This window comes from Ambystoma mexicanum, chromosome 4p (genome assembly GCF_040938575.1).
Source record: "Ambystoma mexicanum isolate Mex_15411 chromosome 4p, UKY_AmexF1_1, whole genome shotgun sequence".
NCBI lineage: Eukaryota > Metazoa > Chordata > Amphibia > Caudata > Ambystomatidae > Ambystoma > Ambystoma mexicanum.
The window spans coordinates 787,210,505-787,230,241 of record NC_090927.1 but is presented as its reverse complement, the minus strand read 5'-3'; the positions used below and the strand labels follow the sequence as shown (position 1 = coordinate 787,230,241).

At 47.9% G+C, this 19,737-nt stretch overlaps 1 protein-coding gene across 3 annotated transcripts in view; it reads left to right on the top strand.

The window, feature by feature from the left end:
• Nucleotides 1-19,737, top strand: part of CEP162 (centrosomal protein 162) — a 2,248,134-nt gene that overhangs the window by 1,824,654 nt on the left and 403,743 nt on the right. For all 3 annotated transcript variants that reach the window (XM_069606335.1, XM_069606333.1, XM_069606334.1), the window contains one exon: nucleotides 5,662-5,889. In XM_069606335.1, coding sequence (XP_069462436.1) covers nucleotides 5,662-5,889 — 228 coding nt within the window. The remainder of the gene's footprint in view (nucleotides 1-5,661; nucleotides 5,890-19,737) is intronic.

The following is a 19,737-nucleotide window of genomic DNA, read 5'->3' as shown; positions in this document are numbered from 1 at the left end:
AGTCCAGATGCAGGAGCTGATACGGTGAGCGTCCAGCTGCGAGGAGCAGAACAACGCGAAGCGTGAGTTGCTGATCGGGCGTGGTTTAAATAGCTTTGGAAGAAGTTCCAGGTATGTATCCTTCCACCGATCAGGTATGTATCCTTCCCCGACCACACCCAGGTGGAAAGTAGTCCCACAGGTAAAGTAGTTCCATTCAGGCCTCAAGAGGGCCTGGATGTAGCAGCATGGTCTGCATCAGGTAAGTGCACATTAAAACACTTGAACACATGTCTAGCTTTATGAGCCTGGCGCCTAAGGCGCCAGGACAGGGGTCCAACATGAGCCTGGCGCCTAAGGCGCCAGGACTGTGTCCAAAGGGCCCCAGCATGGGCCCGCTGGCACTTCCCTGGGGGGAATGATGCCTGCCTCTGGGGTTGCTGGGTCGGACCTGGCTCCTTGGAGGTAGGCATCATGACAGTCTGGTCCCTGGTGGACAACATTTCCCTGTATGCATCTCATCTGGCCGGGACACAGAGCATTGTCATGGATGCATTGAGCAGGTTTTCATCAGCCTCCCACGAGTGAGGACTGTGTCAAGAAGTGCTGAATGGGATCTTAGTTTGTAGGGTTGACTGTCGTCTCTCAATGCAATGCCCCCAATGCCTGTCATGTCTTTGGGCCTCAGAAGACTTGTGGATGTTTGTTTACATCCTTATTTTAAGTTCTTCGCACTAGTTCTGGAAAATGTGGTAACCAGAAGTTTTGGACATATCCATGGGTCCCCCTGATCAGAGTAGACCTGCTCTCTGTCCAAGGACAGGATTCTCCATCAAAACCTAAGCAGTCTCTACCAAGTCTATCTATGACTGCAGGAGCTGTGTGTTCTCTGGCTGCTGTCGTGTAAGCAGTCTGTATCCCTAGACTTGTTCGACTTCTTATATTTTTGATCTATTGCTTTCCATATCCCAAGTAGTTGGTGTTGTGAATGGGGATCCACCTGGTTTTTCAGCCTTTAAAACGACTCTGAGTTTATTTGTTGCTATCCCCACTGTTAGGCAGGTTTTGAGTGGGTTGAACAACTATTTACCACCATGCCAGTTTGATGTCCTTACCTGGGGTTTGGACCTTGTTCTGACGTTTTTAGTAGCAGCTCTGTTTGAGCCTTTGCATTCATTCATTTTGTGCATGTTCATCTTAAAGGGGAAGTTCACTCAAACATTTTATTGTCTCAAATGATGGGCCATAATAGAAAATATATATAAAGAATATTTTTAAAGAATGTTCCTATCTATAATTTTGAGCAAATGAGGCTCAAAGTCAACCATTTCAAGCACTACGAGGCATCCATTTTGTGAAATGAATGAGCCTTCTGTGCTTGTGTTAAGCTCTGCTATTGCAGCAATAATGTAGCAAAAGCTCCTACTGAGAGCTTTTGTTATAGCCAGTGAGCAGAGAATTCTGTTGGGCTCCTTCCTGCCCTGTGCTGCTGGTGAGTGCTTCTTTGTGCTTTTTTTCCTGCTTTCCCGGGCTCCCCTGAGCTGGGGGAGCCCGGGAAACTTAAAGCAAAAGTACTGGCAATAATAAATACATAGTTCTTGTATTTATGATTGCTGTGGCTTTCACGGGCTCCCCCTGGCTCAGGGGAGCCGGGAGACTTAAAAAGAATGTACAGGCAATTATAAATACAACGTTGTTGTATTTATGATTACTGTGGCTTTCGTTTCAAGACTCCCAAGCTCCCCCGGGCCAGGGGAGCCTGGGAGACTTAAAGCGAAGGTAGCAGCAATTAAACATTGTTGTATTTATGATTTGCCGTGGCTTTCGTTTCAAATCTCCCGAGATCCCCCGAGCCGGGCAGCCCGGCAGACTTGAGAAAGCACTGGCAATTATAAATGCAATGTTGTATTTATGATTGCTGTGGCTTTCTTTTTAAGTTTCCCAGGCTCCCCCGAGCCTAGAGTAGCCCAGGAGACTTCAAAAGAAAGTCCAGGCAATTACGAATACTTTGCCGGCCGCCGGCATGGTATTCATAATTGCGGTGACTTTAGTTTTCAGTTTCCCATGTTCGGGAATCTAGAAAAGAAACTCACAGCAATTATGAAAACTCTGCCGGCAGCCGGTGAAGTATTTATGATTGCTGTGCCTTTCATTTTGCATTGTCTGTGCTTCCCTGGGTTTGGGGAGCACAGAACATGTAAAATGACAGCCAACCCAATTACTGTGGCAGCCTCCTCTCTTCATGCTAAGCTCTGCTCTCTGGCAGCAGTAAGCAAAAGCTTGCAGTAAGGGGCTTTTGCTTGATTATTGCTGCCAAAGCAGAGTTTAACATGAACAGTGGAGACCCCTTCATTTCACAGAATGGGTGCCCCATGTCAAAACTTTGAGCCTCATTTGCTCAATATTTTACATAGGAACTTTCTTTAAAAATATTCTTTATATCTATTTTTTATTATAGCCCAGCTTTTGAGACAGTAACATTTTTGAGTGAACTTTCCATGTTGCCATCTATTCCACACAGTGGTGAGTGAGTGTCGGGCTCTTCTGTTAAGTCTCCTTATCTAGTCTCCAAAGAAAGGTTGACAATAAGGGTAAGGCCGTCCTTAACAAGGTCACTTTGGACTTTCATCTTTCCTGAAGATCCATCTTTTGGTCTTCTTTCTTCTGCTTCACCATCTAGGACTGAGTAGAGGTTTCATTTTATGGACCCCAGGAGGGATCTCGTTTACTACAACTCTCAGATGCTGCACTTCAGAAAGGACAATCGGCTCTCTTTCTACTTTGCAGGTGCTTGGGTGGGCAGGGTTTTAACCAAACAAACCCTGCATAGATGGATTGCTCTCTCCATGTCTAAATGCTGCAATCTCGCCAACTAAAAGGTGACTGCAGATCTTAGATCTCATTCAACCAGATGCCTGGCAGAATGCTTTGCAGAGTGATGTCCCTCTGTTCGACATTTGGCAGGGGGCCATGTGGGCATCATCACCGAGATCACTAGGGTGGATTGGGAGCAGTACGGCTGTTGGACTTATCCGCAGCCATCGACACGGTTGACCACACCACACCATACTTATCTCTCGTTTGTCGGAGGTTGGGATATCCGACAAGGTCCTAAACTGGTTCTCTGCCTTTTTGGCTGACCGCTCTCAGTCCGTCTTCCTTCCCCCTTTCTGCTCTGAACTGATAAGGCTTACTTGTGGGGTTCCTCAAGGATCCACACTTTACCATATACTCTTCAATACATATATCAGATGCCTCCTCCTTCTCATCCGCTTCCATGGATTTAGATTTTACTCCTATGCTGATGACACCCAGCTGTTGGTTCGTCTTGACCTCACTCGTCCCGACACTACTGCTCGGCTGAGGAGCTGCCTGGAGGACCTGGGAGCATGGATGGCACTAAACTCACTCACACTGAATGGGAAAAAGACAGTGGTCTTGGTGGTGGGCACTACCTGACCCCTCTCTTTCTGGACACCAGACTTTTGACCTACCTCTCGTGGCCCATTTCCGCTTCCGTCCACTACTGTGAAAAATCTTGGGGTTAAGCTCACCTCCTCCCTATCTATGGCCGATCAGGCTGCTGCTGTCATTAAATCTGGCCATTTTAAACTCAGCGTATTGAGAAAAGTTCTCCCCTTTATCCCTACCCAATTTCACGCTCCTGTGGTCACTGCCCTAGTTCTGAGTACAGTTAAGTACTGTAACTCACTTTATCTTGGCCAACCTGTCTATCTCATAAACAGACTTCAGCTGCTCCAAAATGCTGCTGCTAGAGCAGTTTCTCGCCCTCCTCCTCGAACCCACATGTCACCTGTGCTCAGAAAAAAACTGCACTGGCTTCCTGTGGAGAAGCGGATCCTGTTCAAATCGGTTTGTATCGTCCACCGTGCCTTTTATAAACAAGGAGCTGCATATCTCCAGGAAAAGTTCTCCTCATATGTACCCTCACATGCTCGCCATTCCCAGTAGTCTGCTCTCTTGCTTTTGGTTCTTTGAATAAGGCTGGCTAGGATAGGAGGACGTGTCTTCTCGGTGGTGGCTGCAAGGTCATGGAATAAACTCCTGCTTACATTGCATGCTACTATCTCTCCTTCCGGCGCTCACTTAAAACACTGCTCTTCTAGGCCCTTTTTGTTTTGTCCTCCTCTACTCTCAGCGCCATGATTCCCCCGGGTGTACGTGCGCTTTTATAAATAATTGTAACATAACTAATCACACTACTTCCTGGATTCCTTATCTGGTCAGGATACCCACTTTTGATGTAGAGTGCTCCAGAGTTTCCAGGTGTAGGTGTTGGCTCCTCGCTCTCCTGCCTCGTCCAGGTTCTGTAATGCTTTGGCAGCCTTTTTAATATAATACGTGGAGGAAAAAGAATCCATCAGACAAAATACTTATTTTAGGTCATATTCTTTCTGATGGATTAGTATTTATTCTCACAAATTCCACATTGCATTCGTAACCTGCCATTCATTACTGAATGCTTGTATGGTGTGGAAGTTCTGCAGTTCCTCACTGTCTGAGTACAGTGCAAACTGGACTGAGCTGAGGTAATGAGCAAATCGGGCTTCTTGTATACCACCTATCGCGTCACATCCGGAGTCAAGATTGCCGCTGTAGAGCCGCAGTGCACCTCCTAGAAGCTGAAAAAACATTGTACTTGAAGGATATTTTAAAGATGAGGAAGGACTAAACCATCAAAAAGAACATTACCAATGGTAAGTAATATGTTCTAGTTCTGTATAAGTGATATTTGTCTTGCATTTGTTCTTGAACACAGATTGACAGGTGATTTGCTTTAGGGGTAAATTAACTTGACAGTCTGGGATAAAAGTAGGCAGCAGCACATTAATCTTAGAGTGTGTACAGGCTCTATGGTTCAGGATTGGCCACAGCTCTTCCATTTTGGGAATCATTGGCTAATGATGAACCAATAGGCCTATCAGAAAAAGTAGACCTGTAACGGCATGAGGATGTGTGGAAGGTGTTGGGCTAACAACCAAAACACTCTCATATAAGTTGTTTTAAGGAGATCATAAGTAAATGGCACAGTGCGAGTACACAGTGTGCATGAAAAAAGGCTTAGTCTCAGGAGCACCTAACAATTCTCATAGGTTGGGTAACTCCAAAGCAAGGACTGTTACTATAGCAATATCCATTGTCATTTGGCTCTAATAAGAAAAGTCCAGTGTTTCAGCCTCTGAATTATCATTACTTTATAACAAGTACAATTAGAAAATGCCATCTTCAGAACAGAAAAGGTGGTTCAGCATTACTTTGAAACAATTGGCGATTGATAGGCGCAACAGTTTTGTATTTTCATGACCACAGATTAATTTCCATTACCGCTAGAATGTTCAGAAACATGATAATCTTAAGGACTGCATTATGGATGCACAGTTCTTGTGATGCATTTCTGCTAAACACATTATTTTTGGTCCTATTAAATTTAGTATTTACGTACCTGGAAAAAAGGACCTAGTGAACCGTGAATAGTTGCTCCAGAGAAAGTGTGGCAGGTGTCCTAAATGCCCATTAGTAGGTTACCTGTGTTAGTTAATCCACACAAGTTACCCTTAGAGCTTGCTATTGCATGTACATGGTCTTTATTTGAATGTTGTGCTTGTCAAATAGTGTTATGTCTCAATACATGTTTTTTTTTTCCTTTCGTCTTATTAACAGGTGAAGGAAATGGAAGCAATCATAAAAAGGCGTCATCCCAATTCTTTACCTGCTTTAATTTATGCTGCTGCAGCAGCTTCTGGTGCAGATGACCATAGTTCAGCTAGGCCTCTTACCACTGTGTTTTTGGAAAGAAGAATCCAAAAGTTAGAATCTGAACTAGAAGGAAAAGATGAGGATGCAAAGAAAAGCCTCCGAAGCATGGAACAGCAATTTCAAAAAGTTAAGGTACTTATTAAAATAATATGTTTGCTCTTTTGTATGGTGTTACATTTTAAGGTAATTTCTTTCTCATCCCCCTCAAATGTGTGTTTTTGATAGTTTTCTTAATTCTTTTCTGTCCGTGCCAAAGGAATGTTGGAGACCGAATAACAAAATAAAATGGATGCCACAAGGGAGGTCTGATTGGCCGATGTCACATTGTAGAACCCTAATATCTGACCCAAAACCTACTTGATAATGCCTCATCAGGTTCATTTTTTCTACCAGCTGTATTCCGTTGTGGCAAGAACACTCTGAGATGTTCGATTTCATATGTATGTTGCTATAAATGTTAAGTTAGTTTAGTATCCACATATCAACTTTAATGAAATTGACACGACGACTAATTTTCTGGGTTTTGTTGCAATGAATCGGATCATCTTAACTCTGTCTTAACTAAAATATTTTCACTGAATGTCAAGGGTTTTGTTATGTTACATTTTCTCCCGGGCCCAATGGCCATGGCCTTTTCCTGTGGTCACTGTCCATGCCGTGGTCGATAACCCCCTGCCTAGTAACTAACCAGATCCCACCTGCCATGTCCTCCAGCCATGTCCTCTCTCCATATTGCAACAATTTGGTAAAAAGACTGTGGGCCATAAGCCATGGCCTTTGGCCTTGTCCACTGTCCATGTTGCACCAATTAGGCTAAATGGCAATGACAAGTGGGCTTGGCCTACAGCTGAGGCTCTTAGAGCACCTGGAGACCATGAAAATTGCAGCGGTGCACGGTACAAATACCAATGACATAACTATTAAATTGTCAGATCCCGTATCAACACTACTAACATGGACGAGCCACTGGCCATTGGCCACTTTTTACTTCTGCAGGGAAAGTCATAAAGTAACATACAGTGGTCCAAAGGATGCTTTCTTGTATTACCGCAGTAATTATTCCTGGTTATCATTCTCGCAGTATTGCATTATTTGCAGATTACTGCAGCAATGGAAAAACGCTTGACAATTTCAATGCCTTCCCTATCCTCACTGCTGCTCTGTGTGTGTACTGTGAAGGCATCATGAAGTAAGATGCAGACAACAGATTACATGTTCTAAATCAAGTGGTTTATTTTTCTTAAACGTCAGGATGGAGTAAGGCCTAACTTGCCCTATGCTGAAGTGGGATGTCCCTGCCTAAAGAAACTAGGATAGTCTGTGTCAGTATGTTCAACTCAAAAGTTTGTCTGTGTCCAAAACCTATACTTGCCCTCACAACCAAAGACAACCAAAGATAAATAATGTGTAGGGATGTCAGCAACAAAAGAAGCAGTGTTCAAAATAAAGTTCAGAGCTTCTTCCAGCTCCTGACTTACTTTCCAGCTTCCTCTTCCCCAATTTTAAAATAGTTACAAAAGATCTTGGGGTTCCCTTCCCCAAGAAGCCCGCTCGTCCAGTTTCAAAAGTACAATCAGTTCAAATCTCTTGCCTTTCAAGAACAGTTCCAGTTCAACTTCGTAATCATCCAGGCTTTCCAAATAATTCACACAGATTGCTCTCTTTCTCCTGCATTGGATCTTTCATAGATTCAGATGCTTGAATATTCCCCGTCGTCAGACTGGGAATCCTCAGTGATTTAAATAATTATTAAAAAATTCAATATTTATACATTATTTCCATTGAAAATGAATGTAGATTGTCCATTATGGTCAATGAGCCATTCAGTTGTGTAGTCCCTCCACCTCACTTTGGTCCTTTATCACCCTAACCAATGAGGTGGCAGGGCTCAAACTCCGCTCCAGGCAACCATCTTCAGATTTTTCACCACAGTCTAACAGACAGAGGGAAACCTCAGCTCTCTGAGCTTTTCAAACTATTTGTCAAAATATATTCCATCTTGATCTCCTGATCAAACTCTACTGATTGTATGTTTCTGGGCTCAGAAAACACAATAATTCAACCTGTTTTCGTCGAGTGAAGCTTCACTTCACACCATGGCTGAAGTACCAACTGCCAAAAAGCATTCCCTGTTCAGGGACTACACCAGGTGCAAGAAGGAATTTGTTTATATGAGGGACCCTCATGAGCACTGTATTTACTGTTTCTACCCTCATGACATCCACAAATGCGACATTTGCAAGACCTCCACCAATAAAACCTTGCAAGACAGACACAGGAGACTTTTGCTACACCTCAAATCAAAAGGACAATCTTCTGATGAGGAATCTGTCAAGACAGCTACTGTCCCATCTATAAAACCATCTGAGAGGCAAACTTCAAAGAGAAGGGCCTCCTGAATGGAAAGGAGCACTTCCCCTTCACATAAAAGCAAGAGAAAGGTGGAGGTGGCCGCCCTCACACCTTCTCTTAGCTCTGTGGACCAGAAGAAACAGCTTCCTGAGGAGAAAACTACCTCCAAAGGTAAGGAGGAGCTTTATAAAAACTCATTGGGAGAGCAATCATCACGAAAATGCTGTCTACGAGCAGCACCAGTGATAAGCGCCCGTCGACCAAACCGTCAACGAAAACGTCCACGACAACTCTTCAAACCTCGTCATCGATGAGTAAGTCCTCGTTGTCAAAATCATCGTCCACGAAGCAATCGTCGACAAAAGACTTGCACCACTCGTCCACGAAGTGCTCGTCGATGGAGCCAAGGGATCATCACTCGTCGATGAAATCATCGACGACGATTGGTCGAAGTTATCAACACCCACGCAGATGGAGAAAAGCAAGCCTAAAATACCATCCACGGACAACCCTGTTGTGCCGTCCAATGAGGACAGCACAGATAAACCAATGGGCACGATTCCTTAAACCCCACAGATCCATGAGGAACCAATAGGAGTGCAGTTATCTCCCTTAAGGGAGATGCCAGAGCTGCCTGACATAATTTTTCAGGAAGAATTTTAGGACACCGAATTCATACGGGAACAACCTATTCGAAGGGATTGGTTCCTCTGACGTATTCCAAATCTATGACAGGTAATCACCAAAGCTGTGCTGCTTCGGAAAACTTTCGGCGTCCTGCGTCGATGACGTCGATACGCTGTCCTCGAGGCCCTCCGTCGAGCCGACGTCACCGGATGTTATAAGTAGGACGCACAACGACTGTATCCTCAGTTCTGTTTTTTCTGCGAACGTGTTCGCTTCGGAGATCTTGACGCACCTGGGTTCTTCTGTTACTTCTATCGGTTCTTCGAACTTGGCGTTTTGAAGATATCATGTCTTCGTCTTCTTCTACCCCGCGGTCGGGATTCAAGAAGTGTCGGGACTGTGGTTCCAAGATGTCACTTACGGACCCGCACAACGTCTGCCTCTGGTGCCTCGGCGAGGACCACGCCACCGATGACTGACGATTGCCAGTCATTAACGTCGAAGGCCTTGCGGGAGCGGAAGAAGAAGCTTTAGTGTAGGTAGAGTTTCCAAATCCCAACAGTCGCAATCCACTGGGCTTTCGACCGACAATTCGAGGGGCGACTCTCCGCATCATTGGCGCAAGTCCAGGGGGTTGCGGTCCCGGAGTGGTTCCTGCCATTCCTCTGCCTCCTCGAGGCACTCGCGGAAGCACTGTCAACGGTCGCCTTCCCCATCCTCATCCGAGGACTCCGCCTGACGGTGGGTTGCTTGTCCCAACAAGCATTCCACTCCTGCGGAATGGGATGCATTTCGTACGGAGATGATTGCGATTTTCCAATCGCAGGGCTCCGTTCCATCCGCGCCTTCGAAAGAAGCCGGGAGGGAGTGTGCTAGGGCCACCACTCGCATGCCTTCGAGCTTGGGCGGTCAGCGCGATCATCGGGAGCCGTCGAGGTACCGATCGGACAAGGTGGATCGCTCTAGCCATGCCCGCTCCAGGTCCCGGTCCTCGACGACCTCGAGAGCGGCGGAACCTGTGAGGTCTTCGAAGAAGACATCGATGCCATCGGCGCCATGTCCATCGAGGGACTCTCTCAAGGCTCCGCCTCCGTGGAAGTCGTTGACGCCATTGGCACCGACGAAGGACACGGTTGGGGCACTGCCCTCGAGGCATGTGTCGAAGCCATCGGCGCCACGCTCGACGTCCACGCTGATTCCGTCGAAGCCCTAGACGCCTTTTGTGGAGGCTTTACTGCCGGTACCCCGTGCATCGGTGGAAACTCTGAGGAAGGCCCTGAAGAAGTCAGTGAGGCCTGTATGTGCCCTCATCCAGGGATTTATTTCAGCCTCTGGATTATATCTCTGAGGTGGATGAAGGGTCTGAGGAAGGTTTGGTACCTGATGAGGTTCCTGACGACCTGTTATCTGGTCATAGCCAGTTGGGAGATCTGCGTCAGTCTTTGCACGAAGCCAGTGGTCTTGATACCTCCCCGGAGGTCGAGTTTGGCAGGCCTGAGCCTCGTACTCATGCTGAATCTTCGTACAGGCGCCTCATGTCGAGGGTGACGGAGTACTTGGTGTGGTCTGTGCCACCAGTGGATTTTCTGCAGGATGACCTGACAGATATCCTTGACCAAGGTCCACCCACTGACCCGGTGCTCCCATTTCATATGGCTTTACAGAGAAGGGTGGCAGCGGCTTGGACTGCTCCAGAGAGTCTCCCGGCAGTGAGCAAGTCGTTGCCAAAAAAATACCGTCCAGCCAGTAGCGACCCCTGCTACTTGACGACGCACCCCACTCCGGAGAGTTTGGTGGTGCAGGCGGCTACGACCCGGCAAAGCAGGCGTTGTACCCTACCATCCCTCCTGATAGGGACGGCAAACGTTTTGATGGCTGGGCGAAGAAAGTGTTTTCTTCATGGGGTATGGCTTTACAGGCAGCCAACGACGTGTGTGCCTTAGCACGTTTCACTCACACTCTGTGGAATTGTGTGTCTTTGGCGGCTGAACATATTCCCGAAGGGGACGAATGGGATGGTTTTCTTGCCCTTGTTCAGGATGGCAAGGATGCCATGTGTAAATCTTTTCAGTCGGGTCTGGACATGGCAGACTGTGGACCTCATTCCAAGTTGGGCGGTAAGGGATACTGGGCACCGGTAAGGAGACCGGTGCCGGTAGTCCCTTACCGCCCAATTCCGAGGTCCCCTAGCGGGAACCGTAAGGAATGTGTGGTCTGACCACACGTCCCTTACGGGTCCCGCTACAGGACCAGGGCGCTAATAACGGGCTTGCTAGTCGCGAGCCCGTTATTAGCGCCCTACCCATTCCCATTGAGCCCTATGGGGGCTCAAGTGGGAATGGGGAATGGTTTGTTCAATGGGGACTTACCGGTCCCTCCAGGGTCGGAATGCACCGGTAAGTCCCCATTGAACAAGACCGGACTCGGACACAGTATGGGAGGCAGCCATGGTGCCAATAGCACCATGGCTACCGCCCATCTCGTAATGACCCCCTGTGTCAGCCGGGCCATGGCGGCGAGCACCGTGATGCGCAGATTTGCGTGGTTGCGGAAGTCGGGGTTTGCTCCTGACGTACAAGCCTGGCTTCTCAACATGCCCTTTGATGGTGTCCATCTTTTTGGCAGCAAGACTGACGAGAGGCTTGAGAGGTTGCAGACCTCAAAGGCTGCAGCAAAGTCGTTGAGCGCTGCAGTTCACCAACCTCTGCCTTTTCGTCCTATGGGACAGCAGTGGAGGGGAGGTTCCTTTCCATACTACTCATCTTTTGGTAGATCGAGGGGAGTGGCCAGTCAAAGGGGCCAACATAGGAGTACCAGAGGTGGAAAACAGAGGTGTCAAGGCCGCTCGAGCAGTTGCCTTTTTGCCCTCAGGCACTGCCGCAGTCGCTTCAGCTCAGTCATGAGGCCATGTCCCATGGTTCGCCGGTTGGGAGAAGGCTGGCGCAGCATCTTGTAGAATGGCGTGCCATTACTTCAGATGTGTGGGTTCTGGAGATCATAGCCCACGGCTACTGTCTTCCTTTCCGGCAGAGGCCTCACGACAATCCACCAGGGAATCTCTCTTTGAAGAGTCTGGATCCGCTCCTTGCGCAGGAAATCAAATCCCTGCTGGAGAAAGGCGCCATAGAACTGGTGCCTGTAGCGGAGAGGAACAAGGGATGGTATTCCCCATATTTTTTTATCCCGAAAAAAGACGGGGGATTGAGACCTCAGGAAGGACAAGTTCAAGATGGTTACTCTTTCTCAAGTCCTCCAGGCCCTTCAACTTCAGGACTGGTTGGTGTTTCTCGAACTCAAGGACGCTTACTTTCATGTGCCGATTCATCCCAAGAACAAGAAGTACCTGAGGTTTGCGGTTGGCGACTCGCACTTTCAGTTTCGGGTCCTGCCGTTCGGATTGAGCTCTGCCCCGAGGGTCTTCACCAAGCTCATGGTGGTGGTGCCAGCGTATCTCGGGAAAGGGGGGATTCACGTCTACCCCTATCTGGACGATTGGTTGATCAGGGCGCGCTCTCCCGAGCAAGTCCTGGATCATATGTCGGTCACCTGCCACTCCCTTCACAGGCTGGGCTTCTCCCTCAACTTAAAAAAGTCCCACTTGACACCTACCCAGCGGCTCCAGTACATCGGAGCAGTGCTCGACACATCCCCGGGGCTGTGTTTTCCTCTCGAGGTGAGGGCTCATCACATTATGCCGATGGTGAACAAGTTTCAACATGCCCAGAGTCTCCCGGCGTTCGAGTTCTTGAGGTTGCTCGGCCTCATGGCATCCTGCATTCTCCTGGTCCCAGAGGCCAGGCTGCGGATGAGATCTCTGCAGTGGGCTCTCAAGATGCAGTGATCACAGTCCTCCGGCAGGATGTCGGATCCCGTTCAGGTGCCACCCGCAGTCACCCAGGATCTTCTTTCGTGGGTTGTCTAAGGCAATCTGATGAAGGGGGCTCCATTTTGGCTACCCTGGCCGGAGGTGAGGATCGTGACGAACGCATCCCTCACGGGATTGGGAGCTCATGCCAACGAGTTGACAGTCAGCGGTCGTTGGTCTCTGTCGGAGTCCACACTCCATATCAATCTGTTGGAGCTGAGGGCCGTCAGGCTAGCCTTGAAGGATTTTCTGCCGTCTGTGCGGGGGAAGACTGTCCTGATTCTGACGGACAATACAGTGGCCATGCACTACCTCAACAAAAAGGGGGGGCAGGGTCTCTCCCTCTGTGCAGAGAGGCTATGCAGCTCTGGTTCTGGGCCATCCAGCAGGAAATTTCGATCTCGGCAGTTCATCCGGCCAGAGACGAAAACACGGCGGCGGATGCTCTGAGCAGGCAGAGCATGGTCTCTCATGAGTGGGAGCTGGCTCCGGATATTTTCCTGGAGATCTTCGCCCTTTGGGGGACCCCACAAGTGGATATCGTCGCCACCAGTGTCAACCGGAAGTGCGAAAGATTCTGCTTGCGGGAATTTCCTCCAAGAGGAGCCTTAGGGGACCCGTTCGTAGTGGAGTGGTCCTTCCCACTGCTGTACGTGTTTCCTCCAGTCCCTGTCATTCTGCAAGTGCTGTGGAGGTTACGGAGGTTCGGTTCCCGAATGATCCTCATTGCTCCGGCATGGGCCAGGAGAACGTGGTACCCGGACCTTCTCGACATGTCCATCTGTCCTGCACGCCATCTTCCCTACCGAGAGGATCTGCTCTCACGAGTGGGGGGGGTCAGGTTCTCCATCCAGAGGTCAAGTCCCTCAACCTTCATGCTTGGCTTCTGAAAGGTTGAGGTAGAAGGATTGGGTCCTCCCTGAAGACGTGAAGGAGGTGTTGCTTTCGGCCAGAAGGCCTGCAACGAAGTCCCTGTACCATTGCCGTTGGAGAAAGTTCTGCTGGTGCAGGGTTCATAATGTGGATCCTTTTTCATGTCCCATTCCTTTGGTTCTGTCTTTTTTGCTTTCGTTAGCTCACATGGGCCTTCATGTGGGTACCATTAAAGGTTCCATGGCGGCGCTGTCCATATTTAAGCGCTCGTTTGAGGAGTGTTCTTATTTTAAAATTCCTTTGATTTCTCAGTTTCTGAAAGGGCTCACTAATGTGTTCCCACCTTCACCTTTCCAGGTGCCCAGTTGGGATTTGAACCTGGTTCTAAAATTCCTAATGGAAGCTCCGTTTGAGCCTGTACATTCTTGTCTTTGAGACTGTTGACCTTGAAAACTGTATTTTTAGTTGCGGTCATTTCCCGCTCCCAGAGTGAGTGAGTGAGTTGCAGGCACTTTCCGTTAAGCCACCCTTCAGTGTTCCATAAGGACAGGGTTGTCCTTAGGGTTTGTCCTTCTTTTCTTCCGAAAGTTGTGTCGGAATTTCATTTAAGCCAGAAGGTCATTCTTCTGGCGTTCTATCCTCCTCCGCATCCTGGTAAGGAATAGGAGAGGCTCCATAGGTTGGATCCTAGAACAGCTTTGAGTTTCTACATCTCATGCATTTTCCGGGTTAGAGTGAACGATCAGCTCTTTGTAGGATACGCTGGAAGGCGTTTGGGACAAGCTGTTACTAAACAGACTTTGTCTAGATGGATTATCTTGACAATTTCTGAATGTTACCGCTTGGCGGGTAGGGACCCTCCGGTAGGCTTACGGGTCCATTCTACTAGGGGTGTGGCTGCCTCTACTGCCCTGCAGAGGGGTGTTCCCATTCGTAACATTTGTGAAGCAGCCACATGGGCCTCTGTCCATACTTTTGTAAAACACTGCTCCCTGGATTCTATCCATGGGCAAGATTTGGCCTTTGGCAAGGCGGTCCTCTATTCTGCAATTTAATTGGGCATTCTAAAATTCTAAATTCTTTTCCCACCTCCTTACGTTGGTACTGCTTTTGGAGTCTGTCATAGATGTGGAATATGTCGGAGGAACCAATCCCTTCGAAGAACAAGCTACTTTCTTACCTGGTAACGTTCTTTCGATGGGATGTTCCAACGACGTATTCCACATCGTACCATCCTCAGCCTGCCCCTCTACAGAATGTCTTATGCGATTGCAGCTTCCGTTTCCGCAAGGCTTTCTGTAGTCATACTGGCAGAAGATTGGTGCCACACGTTCTAGGAAAAAACTACAACTGAGGCTACGGGCGTTGTGCGTCATACTTATAACATCCGGTAACGTCGGCTCAACGGAGGGCCTCGAGGACAGCCTATCGATGTCATCGACGCAGGACGCAGACGCCGAAAATTTTCCGAAGCAGCACAGCTGTGGTGATTACCTGTCATAGATGTGGAATACGTCGTCGGAACATCCCATCGAAAGAACATTACCAGGTAAGAAAGTAACATTTTCTTCTCACTCCTAATGAGAATAGTCCGCCCTTGCACCCCATGACGGAGGAGCCCACAGACCCATACGACCCAGCACTCATGGAGTCAATGCAAAGGATTATTAACGAATTCAACAGGCGTCCGAGACAGAGAAATTGGTCTTCTACTCCGACAGATGCAAGGTCCCCTCGGAGGGACAAATCGCCTCGCCATAGCACGCTGAGAAGCTCGCCTCCCAAGGGCAGACCTCATAAAAGGCCACATTCATTCGAACCTCCTTGCAGATCTAGGAGCAGAACATGCAGTGCTTAACCAAGAGTCGCCCCACCAAGGTCTTCGCCTTGACCAAGACCACCCTCGCCTGCAAGGGTTCCTACAGTTGTACCATTGACAGCTTCGGTTTCAGACTGGCAGGAGGGCCGGTTCAGAGATTTTTCAGACCCTGAAGATGGAGAGATTACTCATGAACCGGACACACAAAGCGAGTGGGACGACTACATCATAGAGAAACCCAGGAAGAAGGATTCTCCAGGAGATACCTCACAACCTGACGATTTGGTATCGTTCCATATGATTATCAGCATGGCAGCAGATGTTTTCAAGTTGCAAGTTACGGCAGTAGAAAAGAAGTCTGTTTTATATGAACATAGGGATAAGTGTAGGAGAACAATCACCACTATCCCTATTTTAGACACCATATGGGACTCAGGAGCAAAGATATTGACTACACCCGTGTCCACACCTGCACTTGTCTCGTGGCAGGAAAAGAAATACAAAGCCCCAGACATAGCACCTCTATGCCTAAGAGGGCATACTAAGCCAGATTTGTTATCACGGTGGCAGCCAGAAAGAAATTAGCTAACCCATCATCTCCCTTATCATCCCTGCCTGATAAGGAAGGCCGTAAATTGGAGGCTATGGGCAGAAAAGTGTCCTCATCAGCTTCCCTTACCATACCATTAGGGCAGGCAATGCTCTGGCCTTGACAGCGTGACTAGACTGTGAGCTATGGCTTGGCATGGCTAAGTTATCCAAACACTTACCAGCGGAATTACAGGAAGAGGCTAGGGCAATCATATCGGACTGTGAAGCTACATCCGACCATATGATTGACGCAGGGGTGGACGTAGCAGAATCAGGCTTTCGGCAAATGGCCCATGGTACGACCTGAGAAGACAAGCCTGGATGAAAGCGACAAACTTCAGGCCGGAGGTCCAAGCTCAAATATTGGATATGCCCTTTGATGGACAAAATCTCTTTGGGGAAAAAGATTGTTGACCATCTCAAGGGAATAAAAACTGGCACTGATGCGGCCCGAGCCATCAGTTCCCTTAAAGATAAGGACAAGGAGCACAGACCTTTTTGATTCATTCGAGGATCATCGTCCAAGTACAGAGGCTTTAACCACCCATCCTACGCTCAAAAGACACAGGGCAACACCTTTCAAGACAACAGATACCATCAGTCGACAGCCAGGTACAGGCAAAGGGGGAGACATGGCTCTAACCAGACCAAAACACAAGCAAACAAAATTGACAAGTCCTATTTTCCCCTGACAAGTGGGTGTTGCAAATGATTCGAGAGGATCACACTATCGAATTCCTGGCTCAACCCCCATCCCTTGCTCCCATCCCACACACCGGTATTTCTCATTAAACATATCATGTTGGAAATCCGCAAGTTGCTTCAAAAAGCAATGATAGAACCAGTTCCAGATCAACAAATGGGAAGTGGCATCTACTTCCGGTTTTTCCGCGTGAGAAAAAGAACGGTCAGTGGAGACCGATATTAGATTTAAGAGCGCTGAACAAATTTGTCAAGCGCATCAAATTCAAGATGACGTCCTTACAGAACGTCCTACCATGGTTGAACAAACACAATTTCCTAGCCACCCTGGACTTGGAAGAAGCCTATTTCCATATTCCCATTCATCCTGCCCACAGAAAGTTACTCAGATTCGCAATAGGTGAGTTACATTTTAAATTCTTCCATTCGGACTAAGGTCAGCACCAAGAGTCTTTACCAAGTGTCTGGCACCAGTGGCAGCAAGACTCAGACGAACAGGAACTGAGGTTTATCCATACCTGGACGACTGGTTAATAAGGGCAAGCTCATTCAAACTTGCAACCTCGGCCGTGACATAAACAATGAACCTATTGAAGGGGCTAGGTTTCTCAATAAACAAAGACAATTCCTGTCCAACTCCGACAAGACGGTGCTCTTCCTGGTAGCGGAACTCAACACCAGCATACCCAGGGTATGGCCTTTGGCGGACAGAATATCTGCAATGCTTCAACTAACCTCTTGGTTCCACGACAACGTAACAGCCACGGTATGCTCTTTCAAGTCACTCCTGGGCATGATGTCCTCATGTATATTTCTCATACCAAATTGCAGACTTTGCATTTGACCAATCCAAGAGACTCTAGACCGACAATGGAGACAAGCACTCGTGCCATTGGAAAGATACCATCCAGCACCCGGAAACCTTACACAAGGCACTTCAATGGTGGAGCACACCTCAAAATCTGTCATAGGGAATGCCTTTTCAAGCCCTGACATCAACGCTTCTCCTCAGAACAGATGCATCGCTATCAGGCTGGGGAGCCCACCTGGCAGATCTGCAAACAAAGGGCACTTGGTCAGGTCCCGAGTCCCAGCTACATATCAATATATTGGAACTCAGGACAATACGTTGGGCACTGAAAGCCTTCCTTCCGGTACTAGCAGGGCAAGTAGTAACCATCCAGATGGACAACACAACCTCCATGCATTATACCAATAAGTAGAGAGGCACGAGATCAGAGATAATGTCCCAGGAATCGCAGAAGCGATGGACATGGGCATTACAACACAAGGTTCACATCAAAGCAGAACATCTACCGGGAGTGGACAATGTCTTAGCAGACAAGCTAAGCAGAAACTACTCAGCATCCCATGAATGGGAACTGGATGAAGCAGAAGCTCAACGGATATTCCATGAGTGTGGACATCCGTAGAGTGACCTCTTTGCCACCAAGAGCAACAGGAAATGTCACATGTTCGCCTCCAGATACCCAGAACACCAGTCACAAGGGGATGCTTTCTCGGTGAACTGGGCAGGCAAATTCCTGTACGCCTTTCCACCGATTCCTCTGATAGCGCAAGTACTTCGCAGATAGAAGGAACAGGCGTGCACAATGATACTGATAGCATCGGATTGGGCTCGTCCGGTTTAGTACCCAACTATCCAGAACTTATCCCAGTGGCCCCTGATTCACCTCAAAGCTCACCAGAATCTTTTAACACAACAGAATCACAAGGTTCTCCACCACCACCCGGCAAGCCTGTCTCACAAGGCATTGTTCCTGAGGAGGGAAAACTAGCTAATCTGACTCTTCCCCCAGAATGCTGGGACATAATCAAAGCCTCTAGGGCTCCGTCCACACGGACCACATACATCCGGAAATTGACTTGTTTCACAAAAATGGTGCGAGCCGTCTCAGGTGAACCCATTCACTACATCAGTAGATCAAGTGCTGCCATACTTATTAGCCAAAGTGGGTCTCTGCCTGGCCTCCATCAAGGTGCATTTATCCTCCATATCCGCCTACACTACAAATCCAAATCAACCATCCTTGCTTACCAACACGGCTATCAAGATATTTCTGAAAGGATTACTGCATACTTTCCCACCAACGCCAGTTCCTTCTTGGAGCCTGAACACAGTGCTATACCTAAGGTGCTTTGAGAAATGTAATTCTCGGAGCGAATCGTGCTTCCAACTTTCTTCGCAAGCCACACATCTAATGCAGAGAGATCATTACACTTGCTAGATTTAGCGCAAGTCCTAAAACTTTATATACAGAGGACCAATGAATTCTGCTCCTCTACAAGACTTTTCATATCTTTTGCTGGTCGCACAAAAGGACAGCATATATCGAAACAGAGCCTAGCACGTTGGGTGACCCAATGTATTACCCACTGCCATCAGTCTAAAGGCTATTCTCTTGCCAAACCTCCTTCTGCTTAAGGGGAAGAGCTGCTTCAGTCGTGTTCCACGCAGGAGTACCCATAAAGGTCATCTGCAGAGCCGCGACCTAGAGCACACTGCATACTTTTGCCAAACATTACTGCTTGGCTGAGGATGCCAACAGAGAATTAGTAGTTGGACAGGCAGCCCTCCGCCACCTCTTTGCGTAATGTAGGAGCAGCCTTTCCCACCTTTTCCCTAGTAAATGTGACTTGTTGAGTTGCTGTATGCTAGATGCACTGAAGACTACTTCAGAATGTATAGTATTGTTGGCATGCTTAACTGCTTGGTATTCTATTCAAGCATCTGAATCTATTAAAGATCGAATGCTGGAGAAGTCTTAGTTACTTACCTGTAACTGTATTTCTCCAGCATTGGTATCTTTCATAGATTCACATGCGCCCACCCGCCTCCCCTGAGAGGCTACTGCAAGGCCAAGCAGTCATCATAAATGTAGTCTACTCACGAATCAAAATCTGAAGATGGCTGCCTGGGGCGGAGCTTAAGCCCTGCCACCTCATTGGTTAGGGCCATAAAGGACGAAAGTGAGGTGGAGGGACTACACAATCGAATGGCTAGTGGACCATAATGGACAATCTACATTACTTTCCAATGGAAATAATTAATAATTATTTAAATCACGGAGGATTCCCAGTCCGACGACGGGGAATATTCAAGCATCTGAATCTATGAAAGATACCAATG